The 20,000-nt window shown below is 41.8% G+C and overlaps 1 protein-coding gene across 1 annotated transcript in view; it reads right to left on the bottom strand.

Moving 5' to 3' along the window:
- Nucleotides 1–20,000, bottom strand: part of LOC135504687 (laminin subunit alpha-5-like) — a 198,640-nt gene that overhangs the window by 96,528 nt on the left and 82,112 nt on the right. Inside the window, 3 exon segments of the mRNA XM_064923477.1 lie at nt 4,606–4,703; nt 6,783–6,953; nt 7,380–7,498. Coding sequence (XP_064779549.1) covers nt 4,606–4,703; nt 6,783–6,953; nt 7,380–7,498 — 388 coding nt within the window.

The following is a 20,000-nucleotide window of genomic DNA, read 5'->3' as shown; positions in this document are numbered from 1 at the left end:
ACATACATCCAACTACCTAGTAACATACATCCAACTACCTAGTAACATACATCCAACTACCTAGTAACATACATCCAACTACCTAGTAACATACATCCAACTACCTAGTAACATACATCCAACTACCTAGTAACATACATCCAACTACCTAGTAACATACATCCAACTACCTAGTAACATACATCCAACTACCTAGTAACATACATCCAACTACCTAGTAACATACATCCAACTACCTAGTAACATACATCCAACTACCTAGTAACATACATCCAACTACCTAGTAACATACATCCAACTACCTAGTAACATACATCCAACTACCTAGTAACATACATCCAACTACCTAGTAACATACATCCAACTACCTAGTAACATACATCCAACTACCTAGTAACATACATCCAACTACCTAGTAACATACATCCAACTACCTAGTAACATACATCCAACTACCTAGTAACATACATCCAACTACCTAGTAACATACATCCAACTACCTAGTAACATACATCCAACTACCTAGTAACATACATCCAACTACCTAGTAACATACATCCAACTACCTACCTCATCCCCATTCTGTTTTTGTCTCTCCTCCTGACCTTAGGGAGCCGTTTTATTTCTCTATTTGGTTAGGTCAGGGTGTGATGTGGGGTGGGCATTCTATGTTTCGTGTTCTATGTTTCTTTATTTCTATGTTTTTGGCCGGGTATGGTTCTCAATCAGGGACAGCTGTCTATCGTTGTCTCTGATTGGGAATCATACTTAGGCAGCCCTTTTTTCCACCTGTGATTGTGGGTAGTTGACTTTTTGTTAGTGGCACTATAGCCCGGTAAGCTTCACTTAGTTTGTTGTTTTGTTGGCGCCTTTTTAAATAAAAGGAAAAATGTACGCTCACCACCCTACACTTTGGTCTACTTCTTTCGACAGTCGTGACACGATATCCAGTTTCTACAATGTTGACAGAATAAATAAAACAGGATTACTGGAAAAATCTAATCCCTAAACCTGCTAATGACTAATAAACTGCTGTCAAATAAAGGTCAATTGAAGAAAGTAATTTCAACCATTTTGAATAATTCATTTTTGTTTCAAATTGCTCTAGAATCAAACTAAACCTACAATACTATGATTTCCTTGAAAGTAGAAGAGTCAAAACGCCATATCCTGAAAGGTCAAGACGCAGAGCAGACTCATTGACTTAACTAATATGAAGCGGTGGTAGGATATTAGATATTCTGCACAGCAACTTACTGGGACCGATTCCCACGAGGGACTGGAACACGATGTTTAACCAGCAACACACTGACTATAGCGCCAATATGGAAAGTCAGTATCAATTGACTGTATTATTTTTCTAAATGAAATTTAGAGACAGAAATGTGACTGAGGAAAGTAGGAAAGTGTCCGGACAGTTTGTTGATTTAACATGTTAGCTCGGTGTGAATTGTTCTGCAAGATTAATTCTAAATCAAAAACCTCTGAAAACAATAAGAAGCCTAATGAGACCTGGCGGGTCATCACCAGCAGGACAATCATTCTGGTGGTGCGCTAAACGACGGCTGACAAAAACCCTTTAGCAGCCATCAATGTTCACGTCACCAAAATGAAGTATTCTATAGTGTATCACAGTACGTATTCTATAGTGTATCACAGTATATATTCTATAGTTTATCACAGTACGTATTCTATAGTGTATCACAGTATATATTCTATAGTATATCACAGTATATATTCTATAGTTTATCACAGTATATATTCTATAGTCTATCACAGTATATATTCTATAGTTTATCACAGTATATATTTTATCACAGTATATATTCTATAGTTTATCGCAGTATATATTCAATAGTTTATCACAGTATATATTCTATAGTTTATCACAGTACGTATTCTATAGTGTATCACAGTATATATTCTATAGTATATCACAGTATATATTCTATAGTTTATCACAGTATATATTCTATAGTGTATCACAGTATATATTCTATAGTATATCACAGTATATATTCTATAGTTTATCACAGTATATATTCTATAGTTTATCACAGTATATATTCTATAGTATATCACAGTATATATTCTATAGTATATCACAGTATATATTCTATAGTATATCACAGTATATATTCTATAGTTTATCACAGTATATATTCTATAGTTTATCACAGTATATATTCTATAGTATATCACAGTATATATTCTATAGTTTATCACAGTATATAGTTTATCACAGTATATATTCTATAGTATATCACAGTATATATTCTATAGTATATCACAGTATATATTCTATAGTTTATCACAGTATATAGTTTATCACAGTATATATTCTATAGTTTATCACAGTATATAGTTTATCACAGTATATATTTTATCACAGTATATATTCTATAGTTTATCACAGTACGTATTCTATAGTTTATCACAGTATATATTCTATAGTATATCACAGTATATATTCTATAGTTTATCACAGTATATATTCTATAGTCTATCACAGTATATATTCTATAGTTTATCACAGTATATATTTTATCACAGTATATATTCTATAGTTTATCGCAGTATATATTCAATAGTTTATCACAGTATATATTTTATCACAGTACGTATTCTATAGTTTATCACAGTATATATTCTATAGTTTATCACAGTATATATTCTAAAGTTTATCACAGTATATATTCTATAGTATATCACAGTACGTATTCTATAGTTTATCACAGTACGTATTCTATAGTATATCACAGTATATATTCTATAGTATATCACAGTACGTATTCTATAGTATATCACAGTATATATTCTATAGTATATCACAGTATATATTCTATAGTATATCACAGTATATATTCTATAGTATATCACAGTACGTATTCTATAGTATATCACAGTATATATTCTATAGTATATCACAGTACGTATTCTATAGTATATCACAGTATATATTCTATAGTTTATCACAGTATATATTCTATAGTTTATCACAGTATATATTCTATAGTTTATCACAGTATATATTCTATAGTTTATCACAGTATATATTCTACAGTTTATCACAGTACGTATTCTATAGTATATCACAGTATATATTCTATAGTTTATCACAGTATATATTCTATAGTATATCACAGTACGTATTCTATAGTATATCACAGTATATATTCTATAGTATATCACAGTACGTATTCTATAGTATATCACAGTATATATTCTATAGTATATCACAGTATATATTCTATAGTTTATCACAGTACGTATTCTATAGTTTATCACAGTACGTAGTCCTATTGCCAACCATCATCAGTTGATCCAGTAAATAATTCCTGAACGACAGTCGAGTGATTAAAAGATGCCATTTTCTGATTTATGTACAGCGGGTTCCAGTAAGAAAGCATCAAGGTAATGAGTTAGTGTTTTCATATGTTTCTGTGCTTCGGGATTGGACACCAGGTCCACTGCGCGCAAACGTGTAGGCTATTGCGCAACACCCGTCGGTATTGTGTGAACATCCTAAGGATAATGATGTTGCGAGCCCGGTGACAGATCGCCTGTAAGTCCCCTTAACCATAGACTGTTGTTAGGAATACACTGTCTCTGAATTCACAATGTTTACATTTCTACAGGTCAGACTTTAAAACAAATTGTAAACGTTCAAATGGCGGCCTTTTACCAGATTCATGTTTCTTCCCCCTGGACTGTTTAATTTGAATTATTTCTAACAAGTCAGTATATAGCCTGTAGAATATTTAGCCCGCAATGGTTTTATTTGATTTTAGACCAAATTAAAGAACAACTAAGCATGTTTTCATGAAAAGCATTAAATAGACACAACCTTTTTTTCACATTCTTTAAATAAAAAAAACTCGCTTCAACTCGCTTCCCAGTTTCCATCCTCCCCCCAAGTAGGCCTACAAGGAAACTCGATGTTTCTCGATGATGTTGAGAAGCGCGGGGGGTCTGTATGAAACAAACATACACGTAGGTGAGAGGTAAAGAGAGGAGTCAGGTTCATTTAAGGCTAAATGTCTTAAATTAATTAACAGAATTTAGGTGTGTAATTTAGGTGTAGTAATCTCTACAGAATATATTGAGGTGTAGTAATCTCTACAGAATCTATTGAGGTGTAGTAATCTCTACAGAATATATTGAGGTGTAGTAATCTCTACAGAATATATTGAGGTGTAGTAATCTCTACAGAATCTATTGAGGTGTAGTAATCTCTACAGAATATATTGAGGTGTAGTAATCTCTACAGAATATATTGAGGTGTAGTAATCTCTACAGAATATTTTGAGGTGTAGTAATCTCTACATAATCTATTGAGGTGTAGTAATCTCTACAGAATATATTGAGGTGTAGTAATCTATACATAATCTATTGAGGTGTAGTAATCTCTACAGAATATATTGAGGTGTAGTAATCTCTACAGAATATATTGAGGTGTAGTAATCTCTACAGAATATATTGAGGTGTAGTAATCTCTACAGAATATATTGAGGTGTAGTAATCTCTACAGAATCTATTGAGGTGTAGTAATCTCTATTCTAGAAGCTATCGTCTATTAGTGTATAGTCAGACTGTCCCTCTTACTTGTAGGGGTCGTTGGGGTCGTGTGGGTCGCAGGCCTCAGCGTGTCCGTTACACACACAGCGTCCTCCGATACTGATGTCCTTGATACTGTAGTAATACTGCAGGGAGACAGGCAGACAGATAGAGCACAAAGACATTAGATCAAGTTGACAAGTGATTGCACAATATATCTGCTTCTCTACCTCCTGCCCCCCTACCCTCTCGCCCCTTCTCTACCTCCTGCCCCCCTACCCTCTCGCCCCCTACCCTCTCGCCCCTTCTCTACCTCCTGCCCCCCTACCCTCTCGCCCCTTCTCTACCTCCTGCCCCCTACCCTCTCGCCCCTTCTCTACCTCCTGCCCCCCTACCCTCTCGTCCCTTCTCTACCTCCTGCCCCCTACCCTCTCGTCCCTTCTCTACCTCCTGCCCCCTACCCTCTCGTTCCTTCTCTACCTCCTGCCCCCCACCCTCTCGTCCCTTCTCTACCACCTGCCCCCCTACCCTCTCGTTCCTTCTCTACCTCCTGCCCCCCACCCTCTCGTCCCTTCTCTACCACCTGCCCCCCTACCCTCTCGTCCCTTCTCTACCTCCTGCCCTAACCCATGTATCCTAACCCAGTACCCACTACCATGTATCCCTAACCCAGTACCCAGTACCATGTATCCTAACCCAGTATCCTGACCCAGTACCCACTACCATGTATCCTAACCCATGTATCCTAACCCAGTACCCACTACCATGTATCCTAACCCAGTATCCTAACCCAGAATCCTAACTCAGTATCCTAACCCAGTATCCTAACCCAGTACCCACTACCATGTATCCCTAACCCAGTACCCACTACCATGTATCCTAACCCAGTACCCTAACCCAGTACCCACTACCATGTATCCTAACCCAGTATTCTAATCCACTACCATGTGTCCTAACCCAGTACACTAACCCAGTACCCTAACCCTGACCATGTATCCTAACCCAGTATTCTAACCCAGTACCCTAACCCAGTAGCCACTACCATGTATCCTAACCCAGTATTCTAATCCACTACCATGTGTCCTAACCCAGTACCCTAACCCAGTACCCTAACCCTGACCATGTGTCCTAACCCAGTACCCTAACCCAGTACCCTATCCCACTACCATGTATCCTAACCCAGTATTCTAATCCACTACCATGTATCCTAACCCAGTACCCCAACCCAGTACCATGTGTCCTAACCCAGTACCCTAACCCACTACCATGTATCCTAACCCAGTATTCTAATCCACTACCATGTATCCTAACCCAGTACCCTAACCCAGTACCATGTGTCCTAATCCAGTACCCTAACCCAGTACCATGTGTCCTAACCCAGTACCCTCACCCACTACCCACTACCATGTGTCCTAACCCAGTACCCTAACCCACTACCATGTGTCCTAACCCAGTACCCTAACCCACTACCATGTGTCCTAACCCAGTACCCTAACCCACTACCATGTGTCCTAACCCAGTACCCTAACCCACTACCATGTGTCCTAACCCAGTACCCTAACCCACTACCATGTGTCTTAACCAAGTACCCTAACCCACTACCATGTGTCCTAACCCAGTACCCTAACCCACTACCATGTGTCCTAACCCAGTACCCTAACCCACTACCCACTACCATGTGTCCTAACCCAGTACCCTAACCCACTACCATGTGTCCTAACCCAGTACCCTAACCCAGTACCATGTGTCCTAACTCAGTACCCTAACCCAGTACCCTAACCCACTACCATGTGTCCTAACCCAGTACCCTCACCCACTACCCACTACCATGTGTCCTAACCCAGTACCCTAACCCACTACCATGTGTCCTAACCCAGTACCCTCACCCAGTACCATGTGTCCTAACTCAGTACCCTAACCCAGTACCCTAACCCACTACCCACTACCATGTGTCCTAACCCAGTACCCTCGCCCACTACCCACTACCATGTGTCCTAACCCAGTACCCTAACCCACTACCATATGTCCTAACCCAGTACCCTAACCCAGTACCATGTGTCCTAACTCAGTACCCTAACCCAGTACCCTAACCCACTACCCACTACCATGTGTCCTAACCCAGTACCCTCACCCACTACCCACTACCATGTGTCCTAACCCAGTACCCTAACCCACTACCATGTGTCCTAACCCAGTACCCTAACGCAGCACCCATCAGTACCCACCCTGCGTGTGACGGTGGGGTCGCGGAGGGCCTTGCCCATCAGGTGTCCCAGGAGGGTGTTGGTTCTGAGGAAACGGAGACGGATGTTGGTGGCCTTGGTGAAATCCCTCAGGACTGGAGAGTAGGAGAAGTTCATAGCCCCGGGACGCCCGTTCACTAGAGACACCACCACCTGGGAGAGAGGGACGACGTCACACACACACACACACTCAGTAGGTATGAACACACACACACGCTGTAACACTCACACACACACACAGACGCTGTAACACTCACACACACACACAGACGCTGTAACACTCACACACACACACAGACGCTGTAACACTCACACACACACACAGACGCTGTAACGCACACACACACACAGACACTGTCTCTTTCTCACACACACACACACACACACACACACACACACACACACACACACACACACACACACACACACACACACACACACACACACACACACACACACACAGACGCTGTCACACTCACACACACACACAGACACTGTCTCTCACACACACACACACACACACACACACACACACACACACACACACACACACACACACACACACACACACCACTGCACCTCTCCGTTCTCCAGGGGTACGATGCGGGAGTATTCAGTGGTACAGATGACGTCATTGTCAGAGTTGATCCGTTCGATGCTTCGCTGTCCGAAGCGCTCAATGCAGTCTCTCTTAGAAGCTGTTTAAACACACATACACACATAAATACACATACACACACATAAACACACATAAAATACATGTAAATACACATAAACACACATAAAATACACATAAACACACATCAAATACATGTAAATACACATAAACACACATACACACATAAATACACATACACACACATAAAATACATGTAAATACACATAAACACACATAAAATACACATAAACACACATAAAATACATGTAAATACACATAAACACACATAAAATACACATAAACACACATAAAATACATGTAAATACACATAAACACACATACACACATAAATACACATAAACACACATACACACATAAACACACACACACATAAATACACAACAACACACATAAATACACACAGAAATACACATAAACACACATAAATACACAACACACATAAATACACAACAACACACATAAATACACAAACACACACACACACACACACACATAAATACACAACAACACACAAATACACAACACACATAAATACACATAAACACACATAAAATACACAAACACACACACACACACACACACACATAAATACACAACAACACACATAAATACACACAGAAATACACATAAACACACATAAATACACAACAACACACATACATACACAACAACACACATAAATACACAACAACACACATAAATACACAACAACACACATAAATACACAACAACACACATAAATACACACATAAAGCAACACAATAATAACCAGAGAGAAGAACGATAAGAATCTGTGATGGATATGAGCTGAGATGTGTGTTGGTTCAGTCACAGTGTTGGCAAAGTTACTCTGAAAATGTAGTTGACCAAGCTAGCAATTACTTCACACTGGAAGAAATTAAACTACACTAAAGCTTCTCCTAAGAAAAAGCTACACTGGACAAAAATATAGACACAACATGTAAAGTGCTGACCTTAAACAAAAAATATCCCTCAAATTTTACATACGCACAAAAAAATCGTATTTCTCTCACATTTTGTGCCCAAATTTGTTTACATCCCTGTTAGTGAACATTTCTACTTTGCCAAGATTATCTATCCACCTGACTCAAAGAGCATGATCATTACACAGGTGCACCTTGTGCCGGGGGGGACAATAAAAGGCCACTCTAAAATGTGCAATTTTGTCACACAACACAATGCCACAGATGTCTCAAGTGAAAGGAGCGTGGCAACTGGCAGGCTGACTGCAGCGCTTTCCAACAGAGCTGTTGGCAGAGAATGTCATATTCATTTCTCTACCAACCGGAGTCACAACCGCAGACCACGTGAATGGCGTTGTGTGGGCAAGCGGTTTTGCTGAAGTCAACGTTGTTAACTGATTGTCCCATGGTGGCGGTGGGGTTATGGTATGGGGCAGGCATAAGCTACGGACAACAAACACAATTACATTTTATCGATGGCAATTTGAATGCACAGAGATACCGTGACGAGATCCTGAGGCCCATTGTGGTGCCATTCATCCACCGCCATCACCTCATGTATCATGCACGGCTCCATGTCACAAGGATCTGCACACAATTCCTGGAAGCTGATCATGTTCTTCCATGGTCTGCGTACTCACCAGACATGTCACCCATTGAGCATGTTTGGGATGCTCTGGATCGACGTGTAGGACAGCTTGTTCCAGTTCCCGCCAATATCCAGCAACTTCACACAGCCATTGAAGCGAAGTGGGACAACATTCCACAGGCCACAATCAAAAAGTCTGACCCACTCTGTGTGAAGGAGATTTGTCGCGCTGCATGAGGCAAATGGTTTGTCACACCAGATACGGACTGGTTTTCTGATCCACTCCTCTACCTTTTGTTTTCAGGTATCAACAGATTAATAGTACATCTGTATTCCCAGTCATGTGAAATCCATAGATTAGGGTCGAATGAATTTATTTCAATTGACAGATTATCTTATGTGAACTGTCACGGTCACACGTTGCGCTTAGATTTTTTTGTTCAGTATATAGTTTACTTAACTAAAGTTACTTTTAAATTGTAGTTCACTACACCGAAACAACTTTGTGAAAAATAATCATATCTAAATCTGAGATGTTATAGACTACAAATTGCAAGAACAGTTCACTCCGGAGACAGATGTAATTTAGCCTATTAAAACATAAAAACAGTTTGAAGTGAGAATCAGGCAGGTCTGAGGCCCAAACAGAAAGGACAATAAGGCAGGTCTGAGGCCCAAACAGAAAGGACATTCAGGCTGGTCTGAGGCCCAAACAGAACGGACATTCAGGCTGGTCTGAGGCCCAAACAGAAAGGACATTCAGGCTGGTCTGAGGCCCAAACAGAAAGGACATTCAGGCAGGTCTGAGGCCCAAACAGAAAGGACAATAAGGCAGGTCTCAGGCCCAAACAGAACGGACATTCAGGTAGGTCTGAGGCCCAAACAGAAAGGACAATCAGGAAGATCTGAGGCCCAAACAGAAAGGACATTCAGGTAGGTCTGAGGCCCAAACAGAAAGGACATTCAGGCAGGTCTGAGGCCCAAACAGAAAGGACATTCAGGTAGGTCTGAGGCCCAAACAGAAAGGACAATCAGGAAGATCTGAGGCCCAAACAGAAAGGACATTCAGGCAGGTCTGAGGCCCAAACAGAAAGGACATTCTGGACTACCTTACCCATAATTATTAGTCTTTCTTCAGAAAAAGTAGTGTGTAGTTAACTACACAGGAAAAGAGTAATGAACTACTGCAAATATTACCAAGTCTGGATTTAGTTAAACGACCACCAAGCTACAGCAAAATGTAATGAAATTATTCTGCTGAACTACAGAATGTAACTCCCTAGTCCCCAACACTGACTAGTAAATGGCATTACAGAATGTAACTCCCTAGTCCCCAACACTGACTAGTAAATGGCATTACAGAATGTAACTCCCTACTCCCCAACACTGACTAGTAAATGGCATTACAGAATGTAACTCCTACTCCCCAACACTGACTAGTAAATGGCATTACAGAATGTAACTCCCTACTCCCCAACACTGACTAGTAAATGGCATTACAGAATGTAACTCCCTACTCCCCAACACTGACTAGTAAATGGCATTACAGAATGTAACTCCCTTCTCCCCAACACTGACTAGTAAATGGCATTACAGAATGTAATTCACTTCTCCCCAACACTGACTAGTAAATGGCATTACAGAATGTAACTCCCTTCTCCCCAACACTGACTAGTAAATGGCATTACAGAATGTAACTCCCTTCTCCCCAACACTGACTAGTAAATGGCATTACAGAATGTAATTCACTTCTCACAAACACTGACTAGTAAATGGAATTACAGCGTGAGTCTACAGGTGAGACACTGACTAGTAAATGGCATTACAGAATGTAACTCCCTTCTCCCCAACACTGACTAGTAAATGGCATTACAGAATGTAACTCCCTTCTCCCCAACACTGACTAGTAAATGGAATTACAGCGTGAGTCTACAGGTGAGACACTGACTAGTAAATGGCATTACAGAATGTAACTCCCTTCTCCCCAACACTGACTAGTAAATGGAATTACAGCGTGAGTCTACAGGTGAGACACTGACTAGTAAATGGCATTACAGAATGTAACTCCCTTCTCCCCAACACTGACTAGTAAATGGCATTACAGAATGTAACTCCCTTCTCCCCAACACTGACTAGTAAATGGAATTACAGCGTGAGTCTACAGGTGAGACACTGACTAGTAAATGGCATTACAGAATGTGACTCCCTTCTCCCCAACACTGACTAGTAAATGGCATTACAGAATGTAATTCCCTTCTCCCCAACACTGACTAGTGAATGGCATTACAGAATGTAATTCACTTCTCCCCAACACTGACTAGTAAATGGAATTACAGCGTGAGTCTACAGGTGAGACACTGACTAGTAAATGGCATTACAGAATGTAACTCCCTTCTCCCCAACACTGACTAGTAAATGGCATTACAGAATGTAACTCCCTTCTCCCCAACACTGACTAGTAAATGGCATTACAGAATGTAACTCCCTTCTCCCCAACACTGACTAGTAAATGGCATTACAGAATGTAACTCCCTTCTCCCCAACACTGACTAGTAAATGGAATTACAGCGTGAGTCTACAGGTGAGACACTGACTAGTAAATGGCATTACAGAATGTAACTCCCTACTCCCCAACACTGACTAGTAAATGGCATTACAGAATGTAACTCCCTACTCCCCAACACTGACTAGTAAATGGCATTACAGAATGTAACTCCCTACTCCCCAACACTGACTAGTAAATGGCATTACAGAATGTAACTCCCTACTCCCCAACACTGACTAGTAAATGGCATTACAGAATGTAACTCCCTACTCCCCAACACTGACTAGTAAATGGCATTACAGAATGTAACTCCCTTCTCCCCAACACTGACTAGTAAATGGCATTACAGAATGTAATTCCCTTCTCCCCAACACTGACTAGTAAATGGCATTACAGAATGTAACTCCCTTCTCCCCAACACTGACTAGTAAATGGCATTACAGAATGTGACTCCCTTCTCCCCAACACTGACTAGTAAATGGCATTACAGAATGTAATTCACTTCTCCCCAACACTGACTAGTAAATGGAATTACAGCGTGAGTCTACAGGTGAGACACTGACTAGTAAATGGCATTACAGAATGTAACTCCCTTCTCCCCAACACTGACTAGTAAATGGCATTACAGAATGTAACTCCCTTCTCCCCAACACTGACTAGTAAATGGAATTACAGCGTGAGTCTACAGGTGAGACACTGACTAGTAAATGGCATTACAGAATGTAACTCCCTTCTCCCCAACACTGACTAGTAAATGGAATTACAGCGTGAGTCTACAGGTGAGACACTGACTAGTAAATGGCATTACAGAATGTAACTCCCTTCTCCCCAACACTGACTAGTAAATGGCATTACAGAATGTAACTCCCTTCTCCCCAACACTGACTAGTAAATGGAATTACAGCGTGAGTCTACAGGTGAGACACTGACTAGTAAATGGCATTACAGAATGTGACTCCCTTCTCCCCAACACTGACTAGTAAATGGCATTACAGAATGTAATTCCCTTCTCCCCAACACTGACTAGTGAATGGCATTACAGAATGTAATTCACTTCTCCCCAACACTGACTAGTAAATGGAATTACAGCGTGAGTCTACAGGTGAGACACTGACTAGTAAATGGCATTACAGAATGTAACTCCCTTCTCCCCAACACTGACTAGTAAATGGCATTACAGAATGTAACTCCCTTCTCCCCAACACTGACTAGTAAATGGCATTACAGAATGTAACTCCCTTCTCCCCAACACTGACTAGTAAATGGCATTACAGAATGTAACTCCCTTCTCCCCAACACTGACTAGTAAATGGCATTACAGAATGTAACTCCCTTCTCCCCAACACTGACTAGTAAATGGAATTACAGCGTGAGTCTACAGGTGAGACACTGACTAGTAAATGGCATTACAGAATGTGACTCCCTTCTCCCCAACACTGACTAGTAAATGGCATTACAGAATGTAATTCACTTCTCCCCAACACTGACTAGTAAATGGAATTACAGCGTGAGTCTACAGGTGAGACACTGACTAGTAAATGGCATTACAGAATGTAACTCCCTTCTCCCCAACACTGACTAGTAAATGGCATTACAGAATGTAACTCCCTTCTCCCCAACACTGACTAGTAAATGGCATTACAGAATGTAACTCCCTTCTCCCCAACACTGACTAGTAAATGGCATTACAGAATGTAACTCCCTTCTCCCCAACACTGACTAGTAAATGGCATTACAGAATGTAACTCCCTTCTCCCCAACACTGACTAGTAAATGGCATTACAGAATGTAATTCCCTTCTCCCCAACACTGACTAGTAAATGTCATTACAGAATGTAATTCCCTTCTCCCCAACACTGACTAGTAAATGGCATTACAGAATGTAATTCACTTCTCACAAACACTGACTAGTAAATGGCATTACAGCGTGAGTCTACAGGTGAGACACTGACTAGTAAATGGCATTACAGCGTGAGTCTACAGGTGAGACACTGACTAGTAAATGGCATTACAGCGTGAGTCTACAGGTGAGACACTGACTAGTAAATGGAATTACAGCGTGCGTCTACAGGTGAGACACTGACTAGTAAATGGAATTACAGCGTGCGTCTACAGGTGAGACACTGATTAGTAAATGGAATTACAGCGTGCGTCTACAGGTGAGACACTGATTAGTAAATGGAATTACAGCGTGAGTCTACAGGTGAGACACTGACTAGTAAATGGCATTACAGCGTGAGTCTACAGGTGAGACACTGACTAGTAAATGGCATTACAGCGTGAGTCTACAGGTGAGACACTGACTAGTAAATGGAATTACAACGTGAGTCTACAGGTGAGACACTGATTAGTAAATGGCATTACAGCGTGCGTCTACAGGTGAGACACTGATTAGTAAATGGCATTACAGCATGCGTCTACAGGTGAGACACTGATTAGTAAATGGCATTACAGCGTGCGTCTACAGGTGAGACACTGATTAGTAAATGGCATTACAGCGTGCGTCTACAGGTGAGACACTGATTAGTAAATGGCATTACAGCGTGCGTCTACAGGTGAGACACTGATTAGTAAATGGCATTACAGCGTGAGTCTATAGGTGAGACACTGACTAGTAAATGGCATCACAGCGTGAGTCTATAGGTGAGACACTGACTAGTAAATGGCATTACAGCGTGAGTCTATAGGTGAGACACTGACTAGTAAATGGCATTACAGCGTGAGTCTACAGGTGAGACACTGACTAGTAAATGGCATTACAGCGTGAGTCTACAGGTGAGACACTGACTAGTAAATGGCATTACACCGTGAGTCTATAGGTGAGACACTGACTAGTAAATGGCATTACAGCGTGAGTCTACAGGTGAGACACTGACTAGTAAATGGCATTACAGCGTGAGTCTACAGGTGAGACACTGACTAGTAAATGGCATTACAGCGTGAGTCTACAGGTGAGACACTGATTAGTAAATGGAATTACAGCGTGCGTCTACAGGTGAGACACTGATTAGTAAATGGAATTACAGCGTGAGTCTACAGGTGAGACACTGACTAGTAAATGGCATTACAGCGTGAGTCTACAGGTGAGACACTGATTAGTAAATGGCATTACAGCGTGAGTCTACAGGTGAGACACTGACTAGTAAATGGCATTACAGCGTGCGTCTACAGGTGAGACACTGATTAGTAAATGGAATTACAGCGTGCGTCTACAGGTGAGACACTGATTAGTAAATGGCATTACAGCGTGAGTCTATAGGTGAGACACTGACTAGTAAATGGCATTACAGCGTGCGTCTACAGGTGAGACACTGATAAGTAAATGGAATTACAGCGTGCGTCTACAGGTGAGACACTGACTAGTAAATGGCATTACAGCGTGCGTCTACAGGTGAGACACTGATTAGTAAATGGAATTACAGCGTGCGTCTACAGGTGAGACACTGATTAGTAAATGGCATTACAGCGTGAGTCTATAGGTGAGACACTGACTAGTAAATGGCATTACAGCGTGAGTCTACAGGTGAGACACTGACTAGTAAATGGCATTACAGCGTGAGTCTACAGGTGAGACACTGACTAGTAAATGGCATTACAGCGTGAGTCTATAGGTGAGACACTGACTAGTAAATGGCATTACAGCGTAAGTCTACAGGTGAGACACTGACTAGTAAATGGCATTACAGCGTGAGTCTACAGGTGAGACACTGACTAGTAAATGGCATTACAGCGTGAGTCTACAGGTGAGACACTGACTAGTAAATGGCATTACAGCGTGCGTCTACAGGTGAGACACTGATTAGTAAATGGAATTACAGCGTGCGTCTACAGGTGAGACACTGATTAGTAAATGGCATTACAGCGTGAGTCTACAGGTGAGACACTGATTAGTAAATGGCATTACAGCGTGCGTCTACAGGTGAGACACTGATTAGTAAATGGAATTACAGCGTGCGTCTACAGGTGAGACACTGATTAGTAAATGGAATTACAGCGTGAGTCTACAGGTGAGACACTGACTAGTAAATGGCATTACAGCGTGCGTCTACAGGTGAGACACTGACTAGTAAATGGCATTACAGCGTGAGTCTACAGGTGAGACACTGATTAGTAAATGGCATTACAGCGTGAGTCTACAGGTGAGACACTGATTAGTAAATGGCATTACAGCGTGAGTCTACAGGTGAGACACTGATTAGTAAATGGCATTACAGCGTGAGTCTACAGGTGAGACACTGATTAGTAAATGGCATTACAGCGTGAGTCTACAGGTGAGACACTGACTAGTAAATGGCATTACAGCGTGAGTCTACAGGTGAGACACTGACTAGTAAATGGCATTACAGCGTGAGTCTACAGGTGAGACACTGATTTGTAAATGGCATTACAGCGTGAGTCTACAGGTGAGACACTGACTAGTAAATGGCATTACAGCGTGAGTCTACAGGTGAGACACTGACTAGTAAATGGCATTACAGCGTGAGTCTACAGGTGAGACACTGATTTGTAAATGGCATTACAGCGTGAGTCTACAGGTGAGACACTGACTAGTAAATGGCATTACAGCGTGAGTCTACAGGTGAGACACTGACTAGTAAATGGCATTACAGCGTGAGTCTACAGGTGAGACACTGATTTGTAAATGGCATTACAGCGTGAGTCTACAGGTGAGACACTGACTAGTAAATGGCATTACAGCGTGAGTCTACAGGTGAGACACTGATTTGTAAATGGCATTACAGCGTGAGTCTACAGGTGAGACACTGACTAGTAAATGGCATTACAGCGTGAGTCTACAGGTGAGACACTGATTTGTAAATGGCATTGCAGCGTGCGTCTACAGGTGAGACACTGATTAGTAAATGGCATTACAGCGTGAGTCTACAGGTGAGACACTGATTAGTAAATGGCATTACAGCGTGAGTCTATAGGTGAGACACTGACTAGTAAATGGCATTACAGCGTGAGTCTATAGGTGAGACACTGACTAGTAAATGGCATTACAGCGTGCGTCTACAGGTGAGACACTGATTAGTAAATGGTATTACAGCGTGAGTCTACAGGTGAGACACTGACTAGTAAATGGCATTACAGCGTGCGTCTACAGGTGAGACACTGACTAGTAAATGGCATTACAGCGTGAGTCTACAGGTGAGACACTGACTAGTAAATGGCATTACAGCGTGCGTCTACAGGTGAGACACTGACTAGTAAATGGCATTACAGCGTGAGTCTACAGGTGAGACACTGATTAGTAAATGGCATTACAGCGTGCGTCTACAGGTGAGACACTGACTAGTAAATGGCATTACAGCGTGAGTCTACAGGTGAGACACTGACTAGTAAATGGCATTACAGCGTGAGTCTATAGGTGAGACACTGACTAGTAAATGGCATTACAGCGTGAGTCTACAGGTGAGACACTGATTAGTAAATGGCATTACAGCGTGAGTCTACAGGTGAGACACTGACTAGTAAATGGCATTACAGCGTGAGTCTACAGGTGAGACACTGATTTGTAAATGGCATTACAGCGTGAGTCTACAGGTGAGACACTGACTAGTAAATGGCATTACAGCGTGAGTCTACAGGTGAGACACTGATTAGTAAATGGCATTGCAGCGTGCGTCTACAGGTGAGACACTGATTAGTAAATGGCATTACAGCGTGAGTCTACAGGTGAGACACTGATTAGTAAATGGCATTACAGCGTGCGTCTACAGGTGAGACACTGATTAGTAAATGGCATTACAGCGTGCGTCTACAGGTGAGACACTGATTAGTAAATGGCATTACAGCGTGCGTCTACAGGTGAGACACTGATTAGTAAATGGCATTACAGCGTGAGTCTATAGGTGAGACACTGACTAGTAAATGGCATCACAGCGTGAGTCTATAGGTGAGACACTGACTAGTAAATGGCATTACAGCGTGAGTCTATAGGTGAGACACTGACTAGTAAATGGCATTACAGCGTGAGTCTACAGGTGAGACACTGACTAGTAAATGGCATTACAGCGTGAGTCTACAGGTGAGACACTGACTAGTAAATGGCATTACACCGTGAGTCTATAGGTGAGACACTGACTAGTAAATGGCATTACAGCGTGAGTCTACAGGTGAGACACTGACTAGTAAATGGCATTACAGCGTGAGTCTACAGGTGAGACACTGACTAGTAAATGGCATTACAGCGTGAGTCTACAGGTGAGACACTGATTAGTAAATGGAATTACAGCGTGCGTCTACAGGTGAGACACTGATTAGTAAATGGAATTACAGCGTGAGTCTACAGGTGAGACACTGACTAGTAAATGGCATTACAGCGTGAGTCTACAGGTGAGACACTGATTAGTAAATGGCATTACAGCGTGAGTCTACAGGTGAGACACTGACTAGTAAATGGCATTACAGCGTGCGTCTACAGGTGAGACACTGATTAGTAAATGGAATTACAGCGTGCGTCTACAGGTGAGACACTGATTAGTAAATGGCATTACAGCGTGAGTCTATAGGTGAGACACTGACTAGTAAATGGCATTACAGCGTGCGTCTACAGGTGAGACACTGATAAGTAAATGGAATTACAGCGTGCGTCTACAGGTGAGACACTGACTAGTAAATGGCATTACAGCGTGCGTCTACAGGTGAGACACTGATTAGTAAATGGAATTACAGCGTGCGTCTACAGGTGAGACACTGATTAGTAAATGGCATTACAGCGTGAGTCTATAGGTGAGACACTGACTAGTAAATGGCATTACAGCGTGAGTCTACAGGTGAGACACTGACTAGTAAATGGCATTACAGCGTGAGTCTACAGGTGAGACACTGACTAGTAAATGGCATTACAGCGTGAGTCTATAGGTGAGACACTGACTAGTAAATGGCATTACAGCGTAAGTCTACAGGTGAGACACTGACTAGTAAATGGCATTACAGCGTGAGTCTACAGGTGAGACACTGACTAGTAAATGGCATTACAGCGTGAGTCTACAGGTGAGACACTGACTAGTAAATGGCATTACAGCGTGCGTCTACAGGTGAGACACTGATTAGTAAATGGAATTACAGCGTGCGTCTACAGGTGAGACACTGATTAGTAAATGGCATTACAGCGTGAGTCTACAGGTGAGACACTGATTAGTAAATGGCATTACAGCGTGCGTCTACAGGTGAGACACTGATTAGTAAATGGAATTACAGCGTGCGTCTACAGGTGAGACACTGATTAGTAAATGGAATTACAGCGTGAGTCTACAGGTGAGACACTGACTAGTAAATGGCATTACAGCGTGCGTCTACAGGTGAGACACTGACTAGTAAATGGCATTACAGCGTGAGTCTACAGGTGAGACACTGATTAGTAAATGGCATTACAGCGTGAGTCTACAGGTGAGACACTGATTAGTAAATGGCATTACAGCGTGAGTCTACAGGTGAGACACTGATTAGTAAATGGCATTACAGCGTGAGTCTACAGGTGAGACACTGATTAGTAAATGGCATTACAGCGTGAGTCTACAGGTGAGACACTGACTAGTAAATGGCATTACAGCGTGAGTCTACAGGTGAGACACTGACTAGTAAATGGCATTACAGCGTGAGTCTACAGGTGAGACACTGATTTGTAAATGGCATTACAGCGTGAGTCTACAGGTGAGACACTGACTAGTAAATGGCATTACAGCGTGAGTCTACAGGTGAGACACTGACTAGTAAATGGCATTACAGCGTGAGTCTACAGGTGAGACACTGATTTGTAAATGGCATTACAGCGTGAGTCTACAGGTGAGACACTGACTAGTAAATGGCATTACAGCGTGAGTCTACAGGTGAGACACTGACTAGTAAATGGCATTACAGCGTGAGTCTACAGGTGAGACACTGATTTGTAAATGGCATTACAGCGTGAGTCTACAGGTGAGACACTGACTAGTAAATGGCATTACAGCGTGAGTCTACAGGTGAGACACTGATTTGTAAATGGCATTACAGCGTGAGTCTACAGGTGAGACACTGACTAGTAAATGGCATTACAGCGTGAGTCTACAGGTGAGACACTGATTTGTAAATGGCATTGCAGCGTGCGTCTACAGGTGAGACACTGATTAGTAAATGGCATTACAGCGTGAGTCTACAGGTGAGACACTGATTAGTAAATGGCATTACAGCGTGAGTCTATAGGTGAGACACTGACTAGTAAATGGCATTACAGCGTGAGTCTATAGGTGAGACACTGACTAGTAAATGGCATTACAGCGTGCGTCTACAGGTGAGACACTGATTAGTAAATGGTATTACAGCGTGAGTCTACAGGTGAGACACTGACTAGTAAATGGCATTACAGCGTGCGTCTACAGGTGAGACACTGACTAGTAAATGGCATTACAGCGTGAGTCTA

This window comes from Oncorhynchus masou, chromosome 18 (genome assembly GCF_036934945.1).
Source record: "Oncorhynchus masou masou isolate Uvic2021 chromosome 18, UVic_Omas_1.1, whole genome shotgun sequence".
NCBI lineage: Eukaryota > Metazoa > Chordata > Actinopteri > Salmoniformes > Salmonidae > Oncorhynchus > Oncorhynchus masou.
This window is presented reverse-complemented; position numbering and strand designations above follow the sequence as displayed.